The sequence below is a fragment of the Amblyomma maculatum genome, chromosome 6 (genome assembly GCF_055883805.1).
Source record: "Amblyomma maculatum isolate TAMU_Amacu chromosome 6, ASM5588380v1, whole genome shotgun sequence".
NCBI classification, from domain to species: domain Eukaryota; kingdom Metazoa; phylum Arthropoda; class Arachnida; order Ixodida; family Ixodidae; genus Amblyomma; species Amblyomma maculatum.
The window spans coordinates 38,560,795-38,580,651 of record NC_139349.1 but is presented as its reverse complement, the minus strand read 5'-3'; the positions used below and the strand labels follow the sequence as shown (position 1 = coordinate 38,580,651).

Genomic DNA, 19,857 nt, shown 5'->3' with positions numbered 1-19,857 from the left:
TGAAGAAATCCAATTGATCCTGCAAAAGCATTTTTGCAGAAACTTCTGTTTTAAAACAATGAATAGAGTTTAGAATTTGAAGGCTACTACTTGACCGAGCCGTCTCATTTTACAATTTTATGTAGCCCAGTAATAACTGTCAATGTACGAATGTATTTCGCTGCTACGTTTTCACCTCCTATTGTCCGTAACGGTTCCGTCCAGCAAGGGAAAGCAACGTGCAGAAGTGCACTATCTACTATCACGGAGGTTTTCGAAATGCTCGAGTGTTATTGCAGTAAATGGCTTCAAACTAACGGCAGATAAAGGGATACTCCTAGTGAACAATTGATTTTATTTAGTACATCCGATAACGACGTTGCGAAGGCAGAAAATTGTTAGTTTGGGATAGATTCTAGCGCGTACACTGTAACGCAATGGTCGGAATCTCATTGGGCAAGTTGTGCCATCTGGCGCACACACTGCACACTGCATTTTTGTTTGAATTGCGATGATGGTGCCAGATGGTACCACGTGTCCAAAAAAATGGCTATATTCTCCGCTTATGTGCTTAAACCACCATTTTTCTCCTTTTGTATATCCCACTCATCAACTGATACCCGCTAACACCTCTCACAACGGCGTCCTCTTCGGCAGAACCTTTCATGAGTGCTGCTGCCGACCTCCGAGGAATCGTTCGCGTCCGTAAGTGGCAAGGACAAGCTTTCAGGGCAAAATAGGAGCAAGGAAAACAACGCATTCAAAAGGACAAGCGAGAGCTTTGAACCTAAAAGAGCAACGCGAATAATAACGCATTCGGAAGCAACAAGCGAGAGCGTCTACTTCGGATATCGACGGTTAGCGAGAACAAGGACGCCTGCGCAAGGTGCGGCCGAGAGTCTCTGATAGGCAGCTGAGCGAGTGTGCAGACAAGCACTGCGCAGGCACTTGACCCTCTCCTCATAATTTGTGACGTCTTTAACCAACGTCGACGCTAAATATTCACAGTGGTTGCCAATGTTCATGTGCGAACTAATTGGGGTCACAATTCTTAATGACCAACTTTAGGCAATGCAAGATCAGAAGCTGATCTTGCATTGCTTACATTCTTGCACGCTACGTCGATGAAACAAGCACAAATTATGTATGTTACTGAGTTCCCACATGTCGTTATACACTGTCCTGCCCACAACAGCACAGAGCACACGTGCGTCATTAAAACTACGCTTCCTCAAAATTTGTACTTTGTTTGAGGCAACAAAACGTTGGCCAACACGCATGCATTCCAGTAGTAGAATAATTTAAGCATAGCACGGAACAGAGCGGAATTTTTTTTTTTCAGTGTGATAACGAATTTGTACTTTATCTTTTAGTCTTTTTTTTTTTTTGCACAGCTGTGTAGTATCATGCTGTACTGCTGTTAAATATAGCATTTGAGCTGGTCGATCGCCTTATCATCTGTATGCTTTCATTCGTGCATGCCGGTATCTGATATATTTCGGTCACTTATTTGTAGATAGTCTGTTATTCTACTACCAAGTGATATACTAAATCCGAAGCTTTTAGTGAACATTGTATCGCGTTGACTTTCTTTGACTCTAATATTTTGTTTCAACCTTACCCTGTCTATCACAATGCTCCGGCTATTGAGCTTACTGTATATATAGTTAGATAAATGCATATAGACGTTACACAATAATTGAGATTGGTTCAAATAAACGGTACGCGTAGTTCGGTTTGCTTGGCTATGCGCGTTTCGTTCTATACTAAAAATTGCTCTAATGTATGATCCATTCTAATAACGCTTTTAGTCTGAACTACACTTGATCAGCGTCAGCAGACAATTAAACGCATCATATAGTTAGTGCCTCCTTATTCTTGCAAGCTGCGGTGGGTGCGCTGGACTATATGAAATTGAAAAGTAGTTATTGTTCAGCAGAACATTGCCAACATCGATAACATCCTTTGTGACACACCGCGATAGGGATAAGTCTAGCACATAAAAATGAGAAATAAAAACTAACTTCGGAAACCTACTTGATATGAGCAAATAGGCGGAACTTTGTCGAGCGGGTTTAATGCGGACAGTGTTCAATTATATTTGTACCGCTAGCATACCGCACGCACACAGAAGAGAAACAACAACAACAAATATATCATAGCTCTAGGCATCTCAAGGCTTGGCCGGAAGCAGTACAAATACAGGACGCCTACTTACTGGCAACAAGAGCAATGCAGAGCACCCAAATCAAAAGCAGCAGCATTGTAACGAACACCGCCTTGACGAGGACCAGTAAAAATTCTCTGCAAGAGAAGTTGTTCGTATAGCGTTAGAGTCCTGCCCTGTGCAAGAAAGCAATGCAGCACTTAGCGTGGAAACGCCGATTCGGCGCACAGGAGCCCTACTACGCTGCCACTGCATTTACCAGGCACGGAGCATGAAAGTGACTGCACGCCCTCGGAGTCGACATTGCAAGGAAAACTTGACCATATTGGTAACGATAACAGCATACTACGAAGCTCTTTGTTTTGAATAAAACAGAGATGGCATGCAGTAGCCTTAAGAAGGACTGCTTAATGGTCCTTCGAGAAATTCAGAGCGATAAAGGGTAAGAAAATTATAAGTGTAAAGAACGTCTGTTTTTAAAATAATCTTCTCATCGATGTGATTTCTTCATTTGCAAGAAAAGAATGAGCAAATACTTGCTTTTTCTGTTTTTCTGTAATGCAACACTGATTAGCAATATTGCTAAACTTATTTCCCACCGCCGCGAATGCGATTAAGGCGCACCATGTTCAAACAAAGTGCAGTAAATGCCCCGCTAAGGGTATTATTCAACATTTAGGAGATGCAATTTCATATAGTCTTACGCAGGAAAAGGTTTTTGAATAAGACCGCCGATGCGCAACGTGATCCGCATGGTAGGCATCGTTCCTCATTTGTCAACCAGTAATTGTTCGATTGCCTGGGCAAGATCCCTAATGGTAAGCTTATTTTTTCTAGACTTCGCAGGAAGGCGAAGTCGAATCTGTGTTCACGAGAAAATGTTCCGGTCATATATATTGAAATGAACACTGGTGCGGAGAAGGCTTTCCAGGTTGTCAGCGGCGAATCGAGATTATCAACACCACCGTAGACTGCTCGAGTAAAATACTTAGTAGCAGTGCGGAGTGAACTGTTATGCATCCCTTGAAAAATGAAGCGTGTTTTATTCTCGAACGCTATGGTCACAATGAAAAAAACTCATAGATGAAATACAATTCGTAGCTATGCGTGACAGTTATTCTAGTGCGCCGTGGCATGTGCAAATTCGCGGCCAATCTCCGTCTGCTTGTTGCCATTGGCTGCATGAGTTGAATACGTTCGTCTTGGTTGTAAGTTGTAACTAGGTATCCGCTTACTGGGTCTTTCAATTGTATCTTCGGGGCTCGAACTTTCGAAAATAACCGCACAACTCGTTTTAAATATAACATGTTTGTAGTAATCGATATCCTGAAAGCCAAAATTCACCACCAGTGTCTCAGTAAGCTGCTCTTTTCCATGATGTTGGTTACGATTAAATGGGGCAGGAACAATCCCATTATGCATTCAGAAGTGATACTAATTGCCGCTAACTATGTTTTAGTTTAGCCGTATTTAGACATGAGCATCATTCGGCTTCCATTAATAGAGGCCTATATTATTTAAGAAATTAGTTAATACGCATTGAAAACAAATGCTACTTGATAGCAAAGAGGCAAACATTTCTTAAAGGAGGTTTTATTTATAAACACAAAGGACAAGCATACCTTTCCACACTGTATTCGTGTACGTAAAGGCTGAAAAAACAAAAAGAGGTAGTTAGGTCAGTAACACGCGAAGTTACGTAGGAAGTGTATGCATATATCGATAGTGAATGCAAACAGAACGACTATTTGGGATGCCTGAGGCATGTAAAATATTACGATTGATTTATACTTCCAAAAAGGGTATTCAGCAAATCTTCTTGTTGGGAGAGTTGGTAGTTCTTTCAGCTGGGGAACGTTATATAAGTTAATAGTTCCTGCGATGAACAAGCGGATGCGGTACCTGTTTGCACAAAAAAACTGTGCGTCCAAGGCATTCCTTATTATGAATTGCATGCCTATTTTCGTAGTGACGTGCGGAAAAATACGCAAATATCTTCAACGTCAATTTATTCATGGTTTAAAACCTATATGGCTTAACCTATCAAAATGGCTCGTCCTTTTTATGCCTGCGACTGAAATGCTAGCATAAATAGTTTATTCATATGCTGTAGGAAGGTTTCCAAGATTGATTTCAGCACAAAGGTAATCCTAAATAGGTGACATCTGTGCGGATTATGTGCATTTGCTTAGAATCGGTCCAGAATATAGCGAAAAGAGTTCAGGTGTGTATCAGCATGAGTAGATAAAGGCTTTGTTTAGCCTTGCTTTGGAAGTTGGTAACCGGCATAGAGGCGCTTGTCTGGCCCCCAATGCACAGTAACACAATAAATGTAAACACAGTCGGCTAAAAGAATGGGTACTGTCCAAACTCTCATGTTTATAAGGTATTCAAGATGAATTTATAAGCGGATGGGATAGTTCGGTGGTAATCTGTGCAAACATCATTTAAGATAATCGACTCACGTATCCGCTACACATTTTTTCGTCATCATAAACAGTGTGCTCCGTTAGCCCACACTATTTCTCCCAGCGTAACTGTTATCTTAGAGATGTTTTTCACACCTGATCTGCTCCAGGGAACAATCTATACTGATAATCCCTGTAGTGAGCCGTTGAATGAGCATGCCGACAACACGATCGAGCACCACTGCTAAGAGTTTGTAACGTAGAACTGCACAATACAGCTGCTGGGCAATGCAATGTAAATCACACAAATTTGCGTAATGTAAATATGGAGGCCTGTTTCGGGGAAACATGAAATGATGAACATGCGTAGGTTTTATTTACCTTGCGTTGTGCGGGATTCCATCGTTGTGGCTGCGCCAACAGAAACAGAGATATACGTTTAAATTGAAGCAAAGACGCTGTTACAAATTAGCGGACGTTAGCCTTCTTTGGTCTTATTTTTACGTAAGGAATTTTCAGTTCATCTATTCGGTGGTGTCCCGAGTGAGACATGCTGTACAGCAAGATCTACGGCAGTAATAAACGCCCTTGTTATTCTGTAAAATAATCGCCAATTTTCGTCGTCACCTAGTCAATGTCGCCAGCATCGTCGCGCTCACGTTCTTAGAAGCGGCGATATGTTGTCTCTGTGACCAATATGTGCACATGGAATAACAGGACATGGACCCTAAGCGAGAGGTAGGCCTGTGCCACATACTATTAGGGAATCAAAGTCGTGCACCTTAGAGGTCACACGGAACTGACCACTGTCATCGAATTCGCAAGGCATCGACATTCATAAAACATTTAAGGCACCGTCTCGGTTTAATTGATTCGATAGTGGTCACGACAAACAGGAGTCTTGGAAAGCCGAATGATTGTAGCCTTGATTTGCTAGCGGCGTCGCATTTTTTTGAGGAGTGTGTGTGTGTGCGCGTGCGTGTGTGTTGAAAGGCGTTGACAGGAAGTGGTGTGGCAGGTTCAAGATTTCACTCCGCTCTCGCTTACCGTCGAAAATAGGACCTAAGACGTAGGCGATAGAGTCATTCCATTCGAGCTCTGGTATAGGCGAGCGGCCCATAAACAGTTCCAAGTGAAATGATTTGTGTGCTCACTGCGTTCCGAATACGAATGTGTGGGCAGTGGAGGTCCTGCAGGTGGCTTCGCAGTTGGCATGGACGAAGCTGTTGGGAGAGGTTGTGGTCTAGGTGGAAATAATGGGATCACCCGCTCGTCAGCATGCGCTGGCTGCATATTGCGAGATTGCAATGGTGGCTCGGTGAAACAAACAGAGATTGATAGGCCTCTGCGAGTAGATGAACATAATCATGAATAGGCTGCATGGCAGGCAACTGAATCAGCAGCTTGTAGTACGCCACGCTCAGACACAATATGATAGCTACATGTTGCTGACCTCAAGTAGAAAACGGTACACACCTACCTCAGATGATCGGCTACGTAGGAAGCACTTTTGTTCAAAGATCTTCTTCGTCTTTTCTGTGCACACATGGCACGTGCCCATAGTGGGGAATTTGACATGCTTTATTGTGGACACAAGAATTGAATGCATAATCCTGACCCAAGCTGTATAATATGTTTCTTATGAATTAGGAATCACTTTTGGTGACACATTCCTTAGAAAGGATTTTGAAGTTGTAGGAAAGTAAATAAGGATCAAAATAAAATAAAGGAATGGAAATAAAGCTTTGAACTAAATTCAAGACGGTCATATGTGGCTTGTACGCAGGGACCATATCATCGTTTACTCCTTGACTTCATTGCATCAGCCAGCCTTTATTAATTTATTTGACTACGCTCTTCATCCTTCATAGCAATTTTATGCTCTGAGGCAATAAACATAAAAAAAAGAAGCGCTAACAAATAAATCTTCCAGTCGATATAGTATACCTTTGGAGTAACTTACATAACGCTTTTAAGGCATGCCTTTTGACGGTTGCACCAAAGGACAGAAGGATTCGAATTAGGGAAAGGGGGGGGGGGGACGGCATGCTTAAGGAAGGAAGAGGAATTTCCAAATATTTCCCTGCCTTAGGGGCATACCTCCGACAGCAGAGTTTACAATGCTGTGCACTTTCCACGTCGTAGCATGAGAGAGAGAGACAGAGAACTTTTATTCGTCCAACAGAGTAACTATCCCGCTCTTCGGGGGTTAGGCCCGGAAGGTGGGATAGTCGCCTTAGTTGCACGCTGGTAGTTCTTGAACTCCGGCGGCATCTTCGGCCAGTCGAACAATTTCTCTTTAAGCTCTTGGGTCTGAGCTTCGCAGAAGGGTCTCCCAGGCGTCTTTAGTTATATTTTTAGCCCTGCCTAGCATAGCATGACGCCCCGACAATTCGACGTTCAAAGATGTCTGGCAATTATGAACGTGTGGAGGAGGACCTAATTTCCTTCTTTTTGCGCGCTTAAACCGCCACGTGCCCAGCGTGTATAGATTCAGTGTGATTTTTGAAGAAAAACAAATACTGATTCCTTTCGCGAGGGATCACATAAATAATTGGAGAAGCGGCAGCTTATTTCATGACGCATATATTTTAGTACAACGCTTAAACGTTTCGCTTAATTAAGCGAAGGAGAAATATTTCAGAAATAAACACCTCTCTTTGCAAGTGCACTACTTCTTTTAAATGCCTAACTGAGCACTGGTTTGTGTCTGTTGAGTGTCTACTTGATTTCAGGAAAACCCGCCGCGCGGCGCAGTGGTTACAGCGCTCGGTATTTGGAAAGGAATTATGGTGCCCGTACTTACTTTCGGAAATGCGGTTTTGTGCCTAAAATCAGAGGTACAGTCGACATTATAAATAAATCAAAGATCCGTTGCACTATTAGCACTAGGTGCTCACGGCAAAACTACAAATGAGGCGGTACAGGGAGATATGGGCTGGGCATCTTTCGAAGTACGGGAAGCTCAGAGTAAAATATTATATGAGGAACGCCTGAGGAAATTGGACAGTAACAAATGGCCAGCTAAAGTATTTAAATACCTGTACTTAAAAAGCGTTGACTCACAATGGAGGAAAAGAACTAAGAAACTAACTAGTAAGTATGCTAGTAACAAGGACGGAGAAATAAAGAGCATTAAGCAACAGGTGAAAAACACAGAAGGTAAAAATTGGATAAATTCGATGGAAAAGAAACAGAGTGTGGAATTATACTGAAAGTGGAAAATGCAGATCAAGAAGGAAGATTTCATTGATAACTCAAGAGGAAGTGCCCTACTTTTTGAAGCTAGATCAGGGTGCCTTGAAACACGCAGCTACAAAAACAAATTTAACAATGGAGATGACGCATGTGCTGTATGTGGAAACTCCAGTGAAACAGTTGACCATATTATACTCGAATGTAATGGTATCCATCCGGAAGTTGGTGCAGGCACAATCACTGTTCCTGAAGCTCTGGGGTTTAGAGATAACAGTGGCCGGGTGAATAAACCGGCGGTGGAAACTAGCAAAAAACGACTGGAGTATTGGTGGCTTAAAAGCAGAGAAGTGACATAATGTTAGTATTGTAGGAACAAAAATTTAATAAATAGATTGATGGTTTAGTTAACCATTCTAAATCGATAATTAAGATATAGGGAGAAAAATGAGCATGATAGCTACTGCTACCACCCTGTTTCAAAGGGGACGCTCCTATATTCCATCCGTCCATCCATCCATCGGTTTTAAGTTCTCACCCGCCCTGTCCACTTCTTTCTTATGTATCGTATGTCCTTTCCGTGGGTTCCGTTTTAAATTCATGCAACACTAACCAACCTCTCATCGCACACACCAAAGCTTGATTTAATTGCAAAAGCAATACTACTCTAGGTTTCGAGCCTTGAGCGTAGTGCGGCCGGTAGCCACGTCTTACCCACGTGACGCTATGACGTCACACCCTACGTGACACTAGGGTGACAGCTGGTTTATCAACTCCAGCAGTCGGCAGGAGCTGCCAACTTTGGTCTCACGCTTGACATGGGACGGTTATGTCAGAATAAGCCCGCTAGGACACTCGTATTCACGTTACCCCTATAGGCCACTAAGGCCCGTTCATGCGGCTTGGTTAAAGCGAGACTTTGTATGTGGGCTGAGTAAGAAGAAAAAGAGAAGAAGAGCGCTCGGTTACCCGCAGCTAATGCTTTCACTCAATATTTGGTTCCGTAGCGTTGAACCCTTCTATTTTTTAGAATATTTTTACCTAAACCCTAGCTGCCTCTTTGCATTTGAGGCTTATATGTTGTTGTGTATTGAGTGGGGGTTTAAGGAGCTCTGAACCCAGATGTTAGTGCAATTCGCCTTTTGATATTAGACCCATACTTATTGATGAATTGTTTTACTCCACATGTTCTGGTATAATTGCTATGATACATTAATTACATTAATAAGTACACCAAAAATTACATAAATCACGTTTAATTATTAATGTTAGTGCCTTTGTTTTTGTGTAAAAATACCAATTTGCCATGTTTTGTATATTATAACCTTTCGCTAACTTTGCTGTTATTTATGTTGTTGTAGTGATCTATCGAGGGTCCCGGTGCAGTCTTATGACTATGGGACCCTCGTCTGTATATTTATGCATTTTGTAAATATGTTCAATCTAATAAACTTTTACTTTCACTTAAAAAAAAAATGCGGACCTAAAACAGTTTGTCGAAGAATAAGTGTCGCCCAGTCTCAAAAAAGTATTTAATGCATTGCATTCCTTGTGAGCAACCTTTCCGCTCTGTGCTGAATGACGAAATAAATTATTCAGTCTCTCAGTCAAGTTTATTTCAGGCGCCCATAACAGGTTCTTGGGTATTTGACCTGTCATACCTTTACAAAACAATGTGCAAGCATTTTCGGACACACAAAAGTAATGAGGATCAACTTCACAGGATCGGACTGTTGAGACCAGAAAAAAAGAAAACACACTTTTTTAACAAAACCTATATGCATGAAGAGGGATTTAAGAGAATCGAAGCGAGCAGTGTAGCAAAGCCGTTCACTTTACCGGAGCCTAACTCAAGGCGCGAGTAAACAGAAACAAACAAGCAAACGAACGAAACAAACAAACAAGCAAAGAGACAAACAAAATAGCGCTCATGCGCACATGAGAAAGGCAGCCAAACAAGTGCATTTCTGAATTTGTTGAAAAGAACGATAACAAACCTTCAGATATGCATAGGTGGTCATAGTACGCATTATACGAAGATGATAATACGTCACTGGGAATGGGTCGGCTGTGGAAGGTGAAACTTGGGAAAGGGCGATTTGATGGGAAAGTCCTGCAAGCGAATACCAAAACACTGTGGCAGGTCATCACTGGGATTGTCAGCATTTAATGTTAGTAAAAGACACAAGGAGATCTGCCCACTTTCATTAAAATCACAGGGAGGAAAAAATTTCAACAATCTACCCATATTCGAAAAGATATAGACATATACCACTTTAGTAAAGAATGCAGGACTCGAACTGTCTTCAAATGTTCAAGCAGCACCAAGTTTTCGGCAGTGTGTTGAGTAGCTTGCAAGACGTGAAAGCATTGTCGAAAAATAAAATTCACGCAAAAGTCTCCGTGTCGAACGTTTTCAACAAGGTCTTATTTCGTGCCTGGTACGAATATAGATGTTTAGGAGTTTTGCTACTGTATAGCAGTGCGTAGGCCTTCGCTGCATTCAGAATTATATTGTTATATTTAGCACCACACATAGAATTTTGCAAGCATGACTGGAGAGCGTTGGAGCCCTTAAAAATTATCAGAAAACTAAAAGCATTCGTCACTTTGAAAATTTGCGTGCTGCAACTTCTGAGTGCAAACGGAATATAAAGGATGCAAAGGGACGCTATTTTGAAAAACTTGGCAGAGAAATGAAACTGAATGCCAAGGCTTTCTGGAAGTACATGAAAGGATACGGAGCAGATCCAACGGGAATCAGCGAAATAGTTTTTAATAATGAGGCGTTATTAGATGATACTGAAAAGGCTACTTGCTTGAATAACTACTTCCGGTCGGTATACTTACCAAAGCACAGCTGCAGTCCTTTACATCAAATAAGTGCTGTTCAGGCTATGAAACCAGTAGAGCTATCTGTGAATGGAATCAGAGCACTAATAAATAAAATTAGCGATAATAAGGCAAGCGGACCAGATGGCATTTCTCCTCGAATTCTAAAACATTGCGCTGAACCTATTTCTCTATATCTCTATGTAATCTACAACAAGTCGCTATCTTGCGGTGCCCTTCCAGATGATTGGAAAATTGCACACATTGTTCCCATTCATAAGGGGGGGGGGTCAAAAAAAGAAGTCGCCAACTATAGGCCTATCTCACTTACATCTATACCGTGCAAAGTAATAGAACACATTTTATATAAAGAGATAATAACACACTTATCGGCAAACAACTTACTGGCTTCAGAACAACATGGGTTCCGTAAGGGCTTATCTTGCACGACACAACTTATTGAATTTTATCATGACCTTGTATTCAATCTTGACAAGGGTGGCCAAATCGATTGCGTTTTCCTGGATTTTCATAAGGCATTTGATACTGTTTCGCACCCATTGCTTTTAAGAAAACTTGCTGCATTAAATATTAATCCTACAATACTTGCCTGGATCTAAAGTTATTTATCTTCCCGCCGACAGTGCGTGGTATTAAATGGAATGAAATCTAGTTTTGTAGATATAACATCAGGTGTCCCACAGGGCTCAGTTTTAGGACCACTTTTGTTCTTAATATATATAAATGACATTTGTTCCGGAATAAATTCCAATATACGGTTGTTTGCCGATGACTGTGTTTTATATAGACAAATTAGAAATCAAGACGACGTTGTCCAGTTACAAAGTGACTTATCATGTGTTCTTGAATGGTGTTCTAAATGGAAAATGAAGTTAAATACTAAAAAATGTGTTCATGTTACGTTTTCACGTAAAAAACATAAGTTAGCTTCACAGTATAGCATCAGCGGTATTGTAGTGACACAAAAAGTGGCGCATAAATACTTAGGTGTGACACTTACCGCCGACTGTTCATGGAATACACATGTGGATACCGTAGTTGCAAAAGCCGCCAGGACCTTAAACTTTATACAGCGAAATCTGAAACACGTGCCGCCTTGTTTGAAATCAATAGCCTACTTAACCTACGTTCGACCACTGCTCGAATACGCTTGTGCCGTATGGGACCCTTGGCAAATAACACTCAGCAATAAAATTGAAAACATTCAAAATAGAGCAGCAAGGTTTGTCCTGTGTCGGTACTCGAGAACTGATAGCTGCACTGTCATGAAAAATGAATTAGGATGGGAAACCCTCTCCTCTCGAAGAAGGAAATTAAGACTTAAACTGTTGTACCAAATTTACCACAACAAAACAGGCATTCGAAAGGAAATATACTTACATAGGCCACATTATGTTTCTGCTTGCACAGATCATTGTTTTAAAATTTTGGAATACAGTGCCAGAACTAACATGTATGCCAGTTCCTTTTTTGTTCGATCCATCAGTGAATGGAATCGGCTTTCAAGTCATCAAGTGTGCTCCATAAATGAAGATGTGTTTTTTTCCACTCTGTAACCCCCCTGCTGTAGCGCCCTCGGGCTAAGCGGGGTAATCATTGAATAAAGAAAATAAAACATTCCTGTGTCATCATAAAACTTAAAAGTCGAAGTGTTCTGCGAAGAAGTACAAAAATTGTTTATAAAAACGGGAAAAAAAAGATGGGCTTAACCAGACAGCCTTTACGCATACCGCGGATGCTTTGTTCTGGAAGGTTACCTGTCCCGGCAATCATAGGAATAGCTGCGTTCGTGTTGTCGTGTTGTCCTGTTGTCGTCGACATTGTTGATGACAATAGGACAACACGAATGCAGATATGCCCGGGACGACAACATCGACATCGGCATCGTGATGATAATGTCGATGACAACTTAAGAGAAAAGATCGAAGCTGAACAACCAGCAACGGCTTGTTTACTGCGGTTATGACTTTACGCTCCCCCAGTAGGCATCATCTATGAGGCTGATACTTTGGAGTGACCTGACAGTGTGTGCCATGAAACATAGGAGTTTAGGCGCAGTACGGCGACCACAAAACAAGAGTAAAGACTTGTCTCTTTACTCTCTTTAAAAAGACAAGGCAAAAATAGTGATTAGACAGCTCAGGAAGCAAAGCAGTGCTCCAACAGTTGATAAGAATATTTTCCCGGCAAGGCCTAATTAACTCTTTTGAGGAGTCAGCATCTCGCAGAATTTAGTACCGCAAGGCAGGCACCAATTCAGGACAATTTCTTACATACAGTATATATTCGTTTTGAAGACAATTCTTCGACACCATCTTATTCGTATTCTCCCTTTGAGAAGTATAGGAAGCTGTTTGAAAGTTGCTCGAGCCACGATCAGAGGCAATATTTCTAGTTGATAATTAAAATTCCTCCTCGATAATGATGCTGTACAAATTTATGTCCGCAGTAAGAAGCTTCACGTGTCCTGGAGGGGCTCAAATTGGAGGGTTGCTGTAGCTGCTACCGCAAGCCGGGCCGGGTTCGCTACGTGCTTGCCATGGTCATCCAAGTCTGAGCTGTTCAGCACGGTTTCTCTTGGCCGGACATGGAGTGAGGGATCGCACAGCTGGCGTCTGATAAGGAGGGGTATTTGTTACTGTGCGGGCTTAAGTTAGGGCAGAGTGCGAGGCGTATGTTACGCAGCAATGTCAACTGTGTGTTGACCAAGCTACAACTGTGGCTAGGCGACGGCCTGCTCTCGTGTGAGTCGTTTCTGTGGTGGTGGATATATCTGCCTGCCTGGGCTTGCACGCTGTAATGCCACATTTGTCAGAACGACCCCTCCACCCCCCTTTTTTTTTTCTGCTGAACAGCAGTGGAACTCCTTTGACGAATACTATTAGAGACTGGTTCCGGGGGCAAAAAGGGCTCGCTTAGCATGTGTCTCGTTGCAAGCTTGCAGCGCAGCATATGAATTACCTTTTTGCTTCTCGTTGCCATTCCGAACTTGCTATGCTAACCTAAATGCACAGAAATGAACTAGCTTAAAATGCCAGATGGGGGCGTTGCGACACCGCCGTGTTAACTGTACAGAAAACAATGGTGAAACTTTTGTGGCGTCTGCCTGCTTCTTGTAGAATCTAGTCTATTCATACACGTAATAGCTAAAAACATCGTCATTTCTGAGTGTTGGAATACCTTCCCTCACGTACGAAGACCGGTTGTATGCTCTATTCAGTGCCTTGAAGCACGCTAATACCGGTTATCTATTGCTCAAGGTCGTTACGACGTACCAGGAAGAATTGATTATGCGTAAAGCTAAATAAACCCACCAGCTTATGGAACGTTTCGCACTGAACTTTTTTCGGTAGGGTTATCACTTCTATCCGTCCTATGCCAGGATCCAATTTGTTGAAGTGATGAAAGTAACGCTAACATTGATTTCTCTCCTTTTATGCAAACAAATTTAAAATAACGCGTCGCCCATTTTGTTCTAGTGGAACATTCCACACCAGAGAAGTTATTTTTCGATGATTTCAGGCCAATTATATTATAGCTTGAAGATTATGTAAGCGCATTTGGGAAGCGCAACTTCTATAGTGGCTTGAGATTCGATATTAATCTCTTCAGAATGCCTCTGTTCCTTTCTATGCTATTCAAAGCTGGAAAACGCAGAATCCAATCAATCTGTTGCTGTGCGCTTGCTGAGGTAATAGCCTGTGATATCTACTTAATTAGCAATTTATTACCCGCATTTCAAATGTTGAATTATGAGAGGGAAGATGCACCAGCTTCTATTATTTTTTAGCGGCCTTCATACGGCGCTCTCAACTCGAGCCTTTCATCGGTCTTCTAGACTTTATTAAAGCAGGCCACCATGGAGTTACACACAAAGCTCCATCTTCCAAATAAAGAATCATCTTTAAGCACAATTTTCAAGCAAAAATAATATTGAACAAATCCATTGTAAAAGAAATCCGGTTTAGTTTAAGCATTAAATAAGTTCCAAATAGTTCTCAGAACTATTATAATCATCAAATTTATTCGATAAAATGTCCCGGCCAGCTTGATGCTCCAAAGGCGCTTCGCCTTTAAATAAATTATTACATTATGGTACCCATGAAGCTCTGACCACCATTTAAAATAAATTGACGCCACTACAAATGTCTAAGTGGCGTTAAAAGCAGAAAGGTGCGCATTGTATAGCATTTAAATAGGTACCCCATCATGTATTTTCTCTGGGAAAACGTTTGCATTCATCTGCGGGTGATACAAGAACAGGACAAGTCAAAGACGTCCATTCCGACTTTTTCACGATCTAAAACACAAGGCACCCTGAACTTCATTTGCTCGTGTGTTTCGAACGCGATGAGTAGCACTGCAGCGACAGGGGATTTAATCAGGACTGCCCCTGACGCCGCATTTCAGAGATGCCGAATTTAAGCCGCTCGTAAGCGCGGCCCCTGCGGCACGGCCAGTAGGTATCCCGGTGTGCATCGAAGAAGGCCCAGCCATCCGTCAGGTTACTGAATTCCTTTGCCTGCAAACGTAAGAACAGTTGCTTTAAAAGAGGAAGATACCGAGAGACGAGTTAGGACCAAAATTGTGAATACATTAGGATTTTTATAGCATGCAAGTTTGCATACAAAAAAAAAAAATTAAACGACAAGATAACTTGCAACGCTTTGGCTATTAATAAAAGATAATTTTGAAGGAGAGGAACAAAATGAAAAATTATAGTTCAGGATTGCCGCGCATCAGGGCAGTTGAACTTCTTTGAAAAGAGAGAAACCGTACAAAGGAAGGGGTAATAGATCTCTCCTGTATTCAGCAGCCAACAATTATTTTATGACCTCGCCACAGTGGCTCAGTGGTTAGGACTCTACATTGCCGAATCTAAGAACGTACAATCAAATTCCGGCCACTGCGGCCGCTTTTCAATGAGGTCCAAACTGATGTCGCCCGTGTGCGGTGCGATGTCAGTGCACGTTAAAGAACCACAGGTGGTTGAAATTTTGGTAGCCCCTCCAATAAAGCGTATCTCATAGCCAGGGTCGTTTCAGGACTTCAAGTCCCACCAACCAGACCAGTTAGATGTTCTAAGTTGAGCTCTGTTAACAACACAGGTCGTGTATCGCACATGTATAGTAGATCACTCTGAACGCACCGTGAACTCGTAAAACTACGTTACTAAAAAAAAAAAAACATATAATGCCTTAAAAAGTGTGGCGACAGTGTCGCACGTAAGTCTGCAAAACTTGTCTCCTCAGTAGTGTCAAGCATAAGCAATTACTTAAATACTACGGCTTGGCTGGTATTTCTCAGCAGCATTCAAACGGGAGAACACGGCACAGCGCTACTGTGTTTGCAGTTCCGTCTGCAAGAAACAGATGTGAAATAAGGTACAGGGCTGCCTGCATCCATACCAGCAATCTTCAATATAAGCAGAAAACCTTACTGATACATTTGAGCTCAGCTTTATACTTGCATCGCCACCGGTTTCGCATTGCACAAACTGGCGACATTGAGAAAAAACCTCCGACCTTACTCTTCCTTCTGGCGCGAAAACAGTACACTTGGGCAATCGTATGATGCCCAGTGGAGGATTGGCGAATGGAAAGTGTTCGTTTTTGCAACCAGCTACACCGAACAATTTACTGCCAAGAGACACTGTTATTTAGATGCCATTGAAAATGAGCTTACAAATGATCTGGAATATATCTATACAAGCTCTTCGCTGTGTTAGCTAGTTCATAATGACCCACCTTGTCCTTCAGAGATTCTTTGCTCTCGAAGGCGAACATGTATGGTATGCTGGCCTGCTTGAAGGAGATGTACGTGGACATGTCACGTGACACGTAGCTCCTCTCCAGGTTGCCCAGCGTTCTGTGGCATACGGCGTCGATGTCGAGCACATAGGATTGCTCGCACGCCCTCTTGCCGTAGTTTATCGAGGGGCCGTCCTTTGCCCCCGAATAACCCATCACGGCCATGGTTGAAGACAGCAGAACTCGTGGACTTCCAATGGCATGCTCGCGCAGTCGCGTGATGGTGTCCTTGGCTACAGACTGCGCGTTCAAGTGCATTTCTTAAAAGGTGGCAATGAAATACAGTTATCACTTTGGAAAGTCTGTATGCCGTTCAAAGAGGACTGATATAAGAATTATTCAGAACGAAAAATTAACTCTCGCACATATTCAAATTTGGTTATAAAAACATGCACTGAATTGGGACCTTTGGTTTATTATAAAAAAAAAGAAGTATGAGATGTTAGCACAATATTGAACACACAAAGAAAGTTATTTTCCAAGAAAACTGAAGGGGCCGCTGTAGATAATAAACAGGTTAACTGAAAAAATCAGCATCATGATTGATACTTGTTCAAGGCTCTGATCAGAAGATATCCACGCGTGTCTGCTGTGTTCTTTTTTGTGTGCTTTTTAATAGCGTTGTTTATTGCTTCAGGCCATAATGGAATTTGTAAATAAATTAAAGGGGGTATTAAATGAAACAAAAAAAACTTGGCCGTTCTAATAAAGCTCAAAAGAGAGCGATGATAAGGCCCTTGCGTCCATGCAATGTATGAAGTGAGTTGCTCGGCGAAAGACCCACTCTACAATTTTTTTTTTCGGAATATATCTGTATATACCAGGTATTCCCGCTAACACCATAAAACAGTTTGTACGAATATCTACGAAGAAAAAAGAGATCTAAGAAAAAGAAAGATATCTGCAAAAACAAAACCTCAGCTATGGCTTGTGTCAAAGTTATCGAACTAAAAGCGGTTATATATACCTAATTACTTCAGTCACTAATTACCTTAAATAACCCTGTTTAGTGGTTCCTGCCAATGTGTAGTTTAAATCCGCAGAAAAGTCAATACCATACCACCTTTCGAAATAAATTAAGGAAAAGGAAGCAACACTGCCGAGTAAAATGTTTGTGCGAGGCGAGAGTTCGCGTAAAATAGCTTCTCTCCGACCTTAGAAAATATTTGCACAATAGGCTACCATGTGACACTGGCGCAAGTATAGCTTCTGAAGATGCGCAAAAGAGAACAAGATCCGTTTTCCTGTGGTGCATTCTGCCTGATGGGGCTTTCTGCATTTGCCAAGCTATAACAGCTACCTGCTGGTCGGGAGATAGTTTCTTTGATGACCAGTAAATAAATTAACGTAAATGGTAGCGTGCTGTATATATTACACCATGATGCTTCGTTCAGTGAAAACGCATTTGCCACCGACGTAATATAGTGCATATGCTCGAAGGGACATATTTTTTTTTCTCATATTCCACGAGCTTCCCTTGATTGCGGGAAAAGGGACAACTTGGAATGTCAGTTGGTAGGGAAAAGTAAACGAGGTGGTCCCTAAACACGTCAGCAACTTAAGAATGGTGTACCGGGCCATAAAATTAAACTTTTTCGCAATAAACCTCAGTGACTAATTAAGATAAAAATCAAAATACTACAAATAGCTCATGTGAATCGTTTCGCCAGCAGTTTGTGTCACAGTGCTAGAGTCAGATGAATTATTACTGATAACAAGTGAAAAACGTAGCGGCCCTACCCTCCATTTATTACGGACGCCCAATTAAGGCATGCCGAGAAGACAGTGCTTCGGATGTGGCCTCCTCACTGTTCAAGGGTGCGATTTCTCGGTTCGTCACTTTGGTTTTATTAATGTTTTGTGCACTTTCGTGTCGTGTGGTTATCCTAAAACGCACGCAGTTCATTTGGCATCCGAAGCATTCGAAGGCTACGATCAATTCTCTGCGATAAGTTTGAACATTATATAAAGAATGCGCTGGTACACTAACTGGGCCCCTGCGTGGCATTATTCCTTTTGCCAAGCAGACACTTCCAACCGTCTTGTTCGTAGCGCGTGCTTCACAGATACTTTCGGGTAAGATTTCGCTTAATTGTGTTGCAGAAGATGTCCGCGAAACGTGCGTATAGAAAATATGTAGAGGAGGTGTCTGTCCACAACTCTGAAATTCATCCGCTGGAGTTTCGAACTCGGCTTGGAGGACCATGCAAAAGAGCTCCCCTTTCCTCAAATGTACTTCGAAGGAGAGCAAAAGCTAAAGCAAAAAGTGAAGCGCTCGCCATTGGCCGTGGCAGGATGCGGTAGAAAAAAAAGGCTACGCCAAGGAACGTTCTCTCGGCTGGTTCTCTCGGCCTACTCAGCAGTGACTTTCATACAAAAGCTGGCTACTCCGAAAATTACCATACTTCCTCATTCTCTGCTTGTGGGAGGCTACTGCTTCCTTGGATTTTGTTTTTCAGAGTTGGCTGATCATGCAAAGTTTTCTCGTGAAAGCGTCAACTGCAGCGCTCGCAACTGTTTCTTATGAATACTAGAGCGATACCGTGGAGCTGTACCGCGTACCAACACATTGTGCATGTTACATTTTGCTTTGAGACCAGTTTATACGTCCTCCATGAAGCGCCGCTCTTCGCACTTGGTTCTGTGAAAAGGCGGCACAGGTAAGGGTGATGAAACCCTGAAAAAGCTTGCCTCTATAGCGTTTTGTTCGGGCATCAGAATCTGCTTCTCATTTGAAATACGCTAGATTTTCAATATTCATTTTCAACGCCACATCATTTCTTGTCGCATGGGTGGTGTCGCCAGAGTGCGTGGACAGAGACTGTGATGATAGCCTGCCCGGGCGACTGGACACTAAGAAAAAGAAAAAACAGCTTCCGCGACTGGGTTTCAAACCCGCGCCAGAAGGAGCAGACAAGATTTTCTGACTCATGCACGAGTGCACCATACCATCGCCGCACTATCCTTCGTGCATGGTATTTATTGTATAGCGCGTGCGGCGATAGTATGTGTTTTGATACAAAAACACATACAATCGCCGAAGCAGGTCATGTCTCTGAAAACTGCAAAAGTCGGGCTTTGCAGTAAAAATTGTCTTCTTCAAGTTCCACCTGCAACACACTCTCCAGCTGTGCAATGAACGTATACCTTCTTTTAATCTATGTATCTGGTAGAGTGCGGACGAGGTCCGCGATTGTAGTATCGGGCGAATCCGATAGGTTGGGCGAAAGCACGGAAAAATGAAAGTTCCGAGAGCACAGTGGAAACTACGCAGTAGAAATGCGAAAGCCGGAGCGTTCCTGCTGCACACAGTGCAACACGTTCGCTCCCATTATCATTATCAATTATATGCGTGATTGCTATCATTGCTACTGTCATCATTGTCATTATCACTAATTGCAGCGTCATTGTCATCGCTACTATCATCCTCACGGCAGACAAGAAT

General features: G+C 42.3%; 1 protein-coding gene across 1 annotated transcript in view; it reads right to left on the bottom strand.

The window, feature by feature from the left end:
• Nucleotides 1-14,796: 14,796 nt before the first annotated feature.
• Nucleotides 14,797-19,857, bottom strand: part of LOC146185572 (uncharacterized) — a 34,854-nt gene continuing 29,793 nt past the window's right edge. The window contains exons 8-9 of the mRNA XM_084607860.1: nt 16,350-16,652; nt 14,797-15,124 (exon numbers count right to left, since the gene is read on the bottom strand). Of these exons, the coding sequence (XP_084463986.1) occupies nt 14,984-15,124; nt 16,350-16,652 (444 nt within the window). The 3' untranslated portion in view covers nt 14,797-14,983. The remainder of the gene's footprint in view (nt 15,125-16,349; nt 16,653-19,857) is intronic.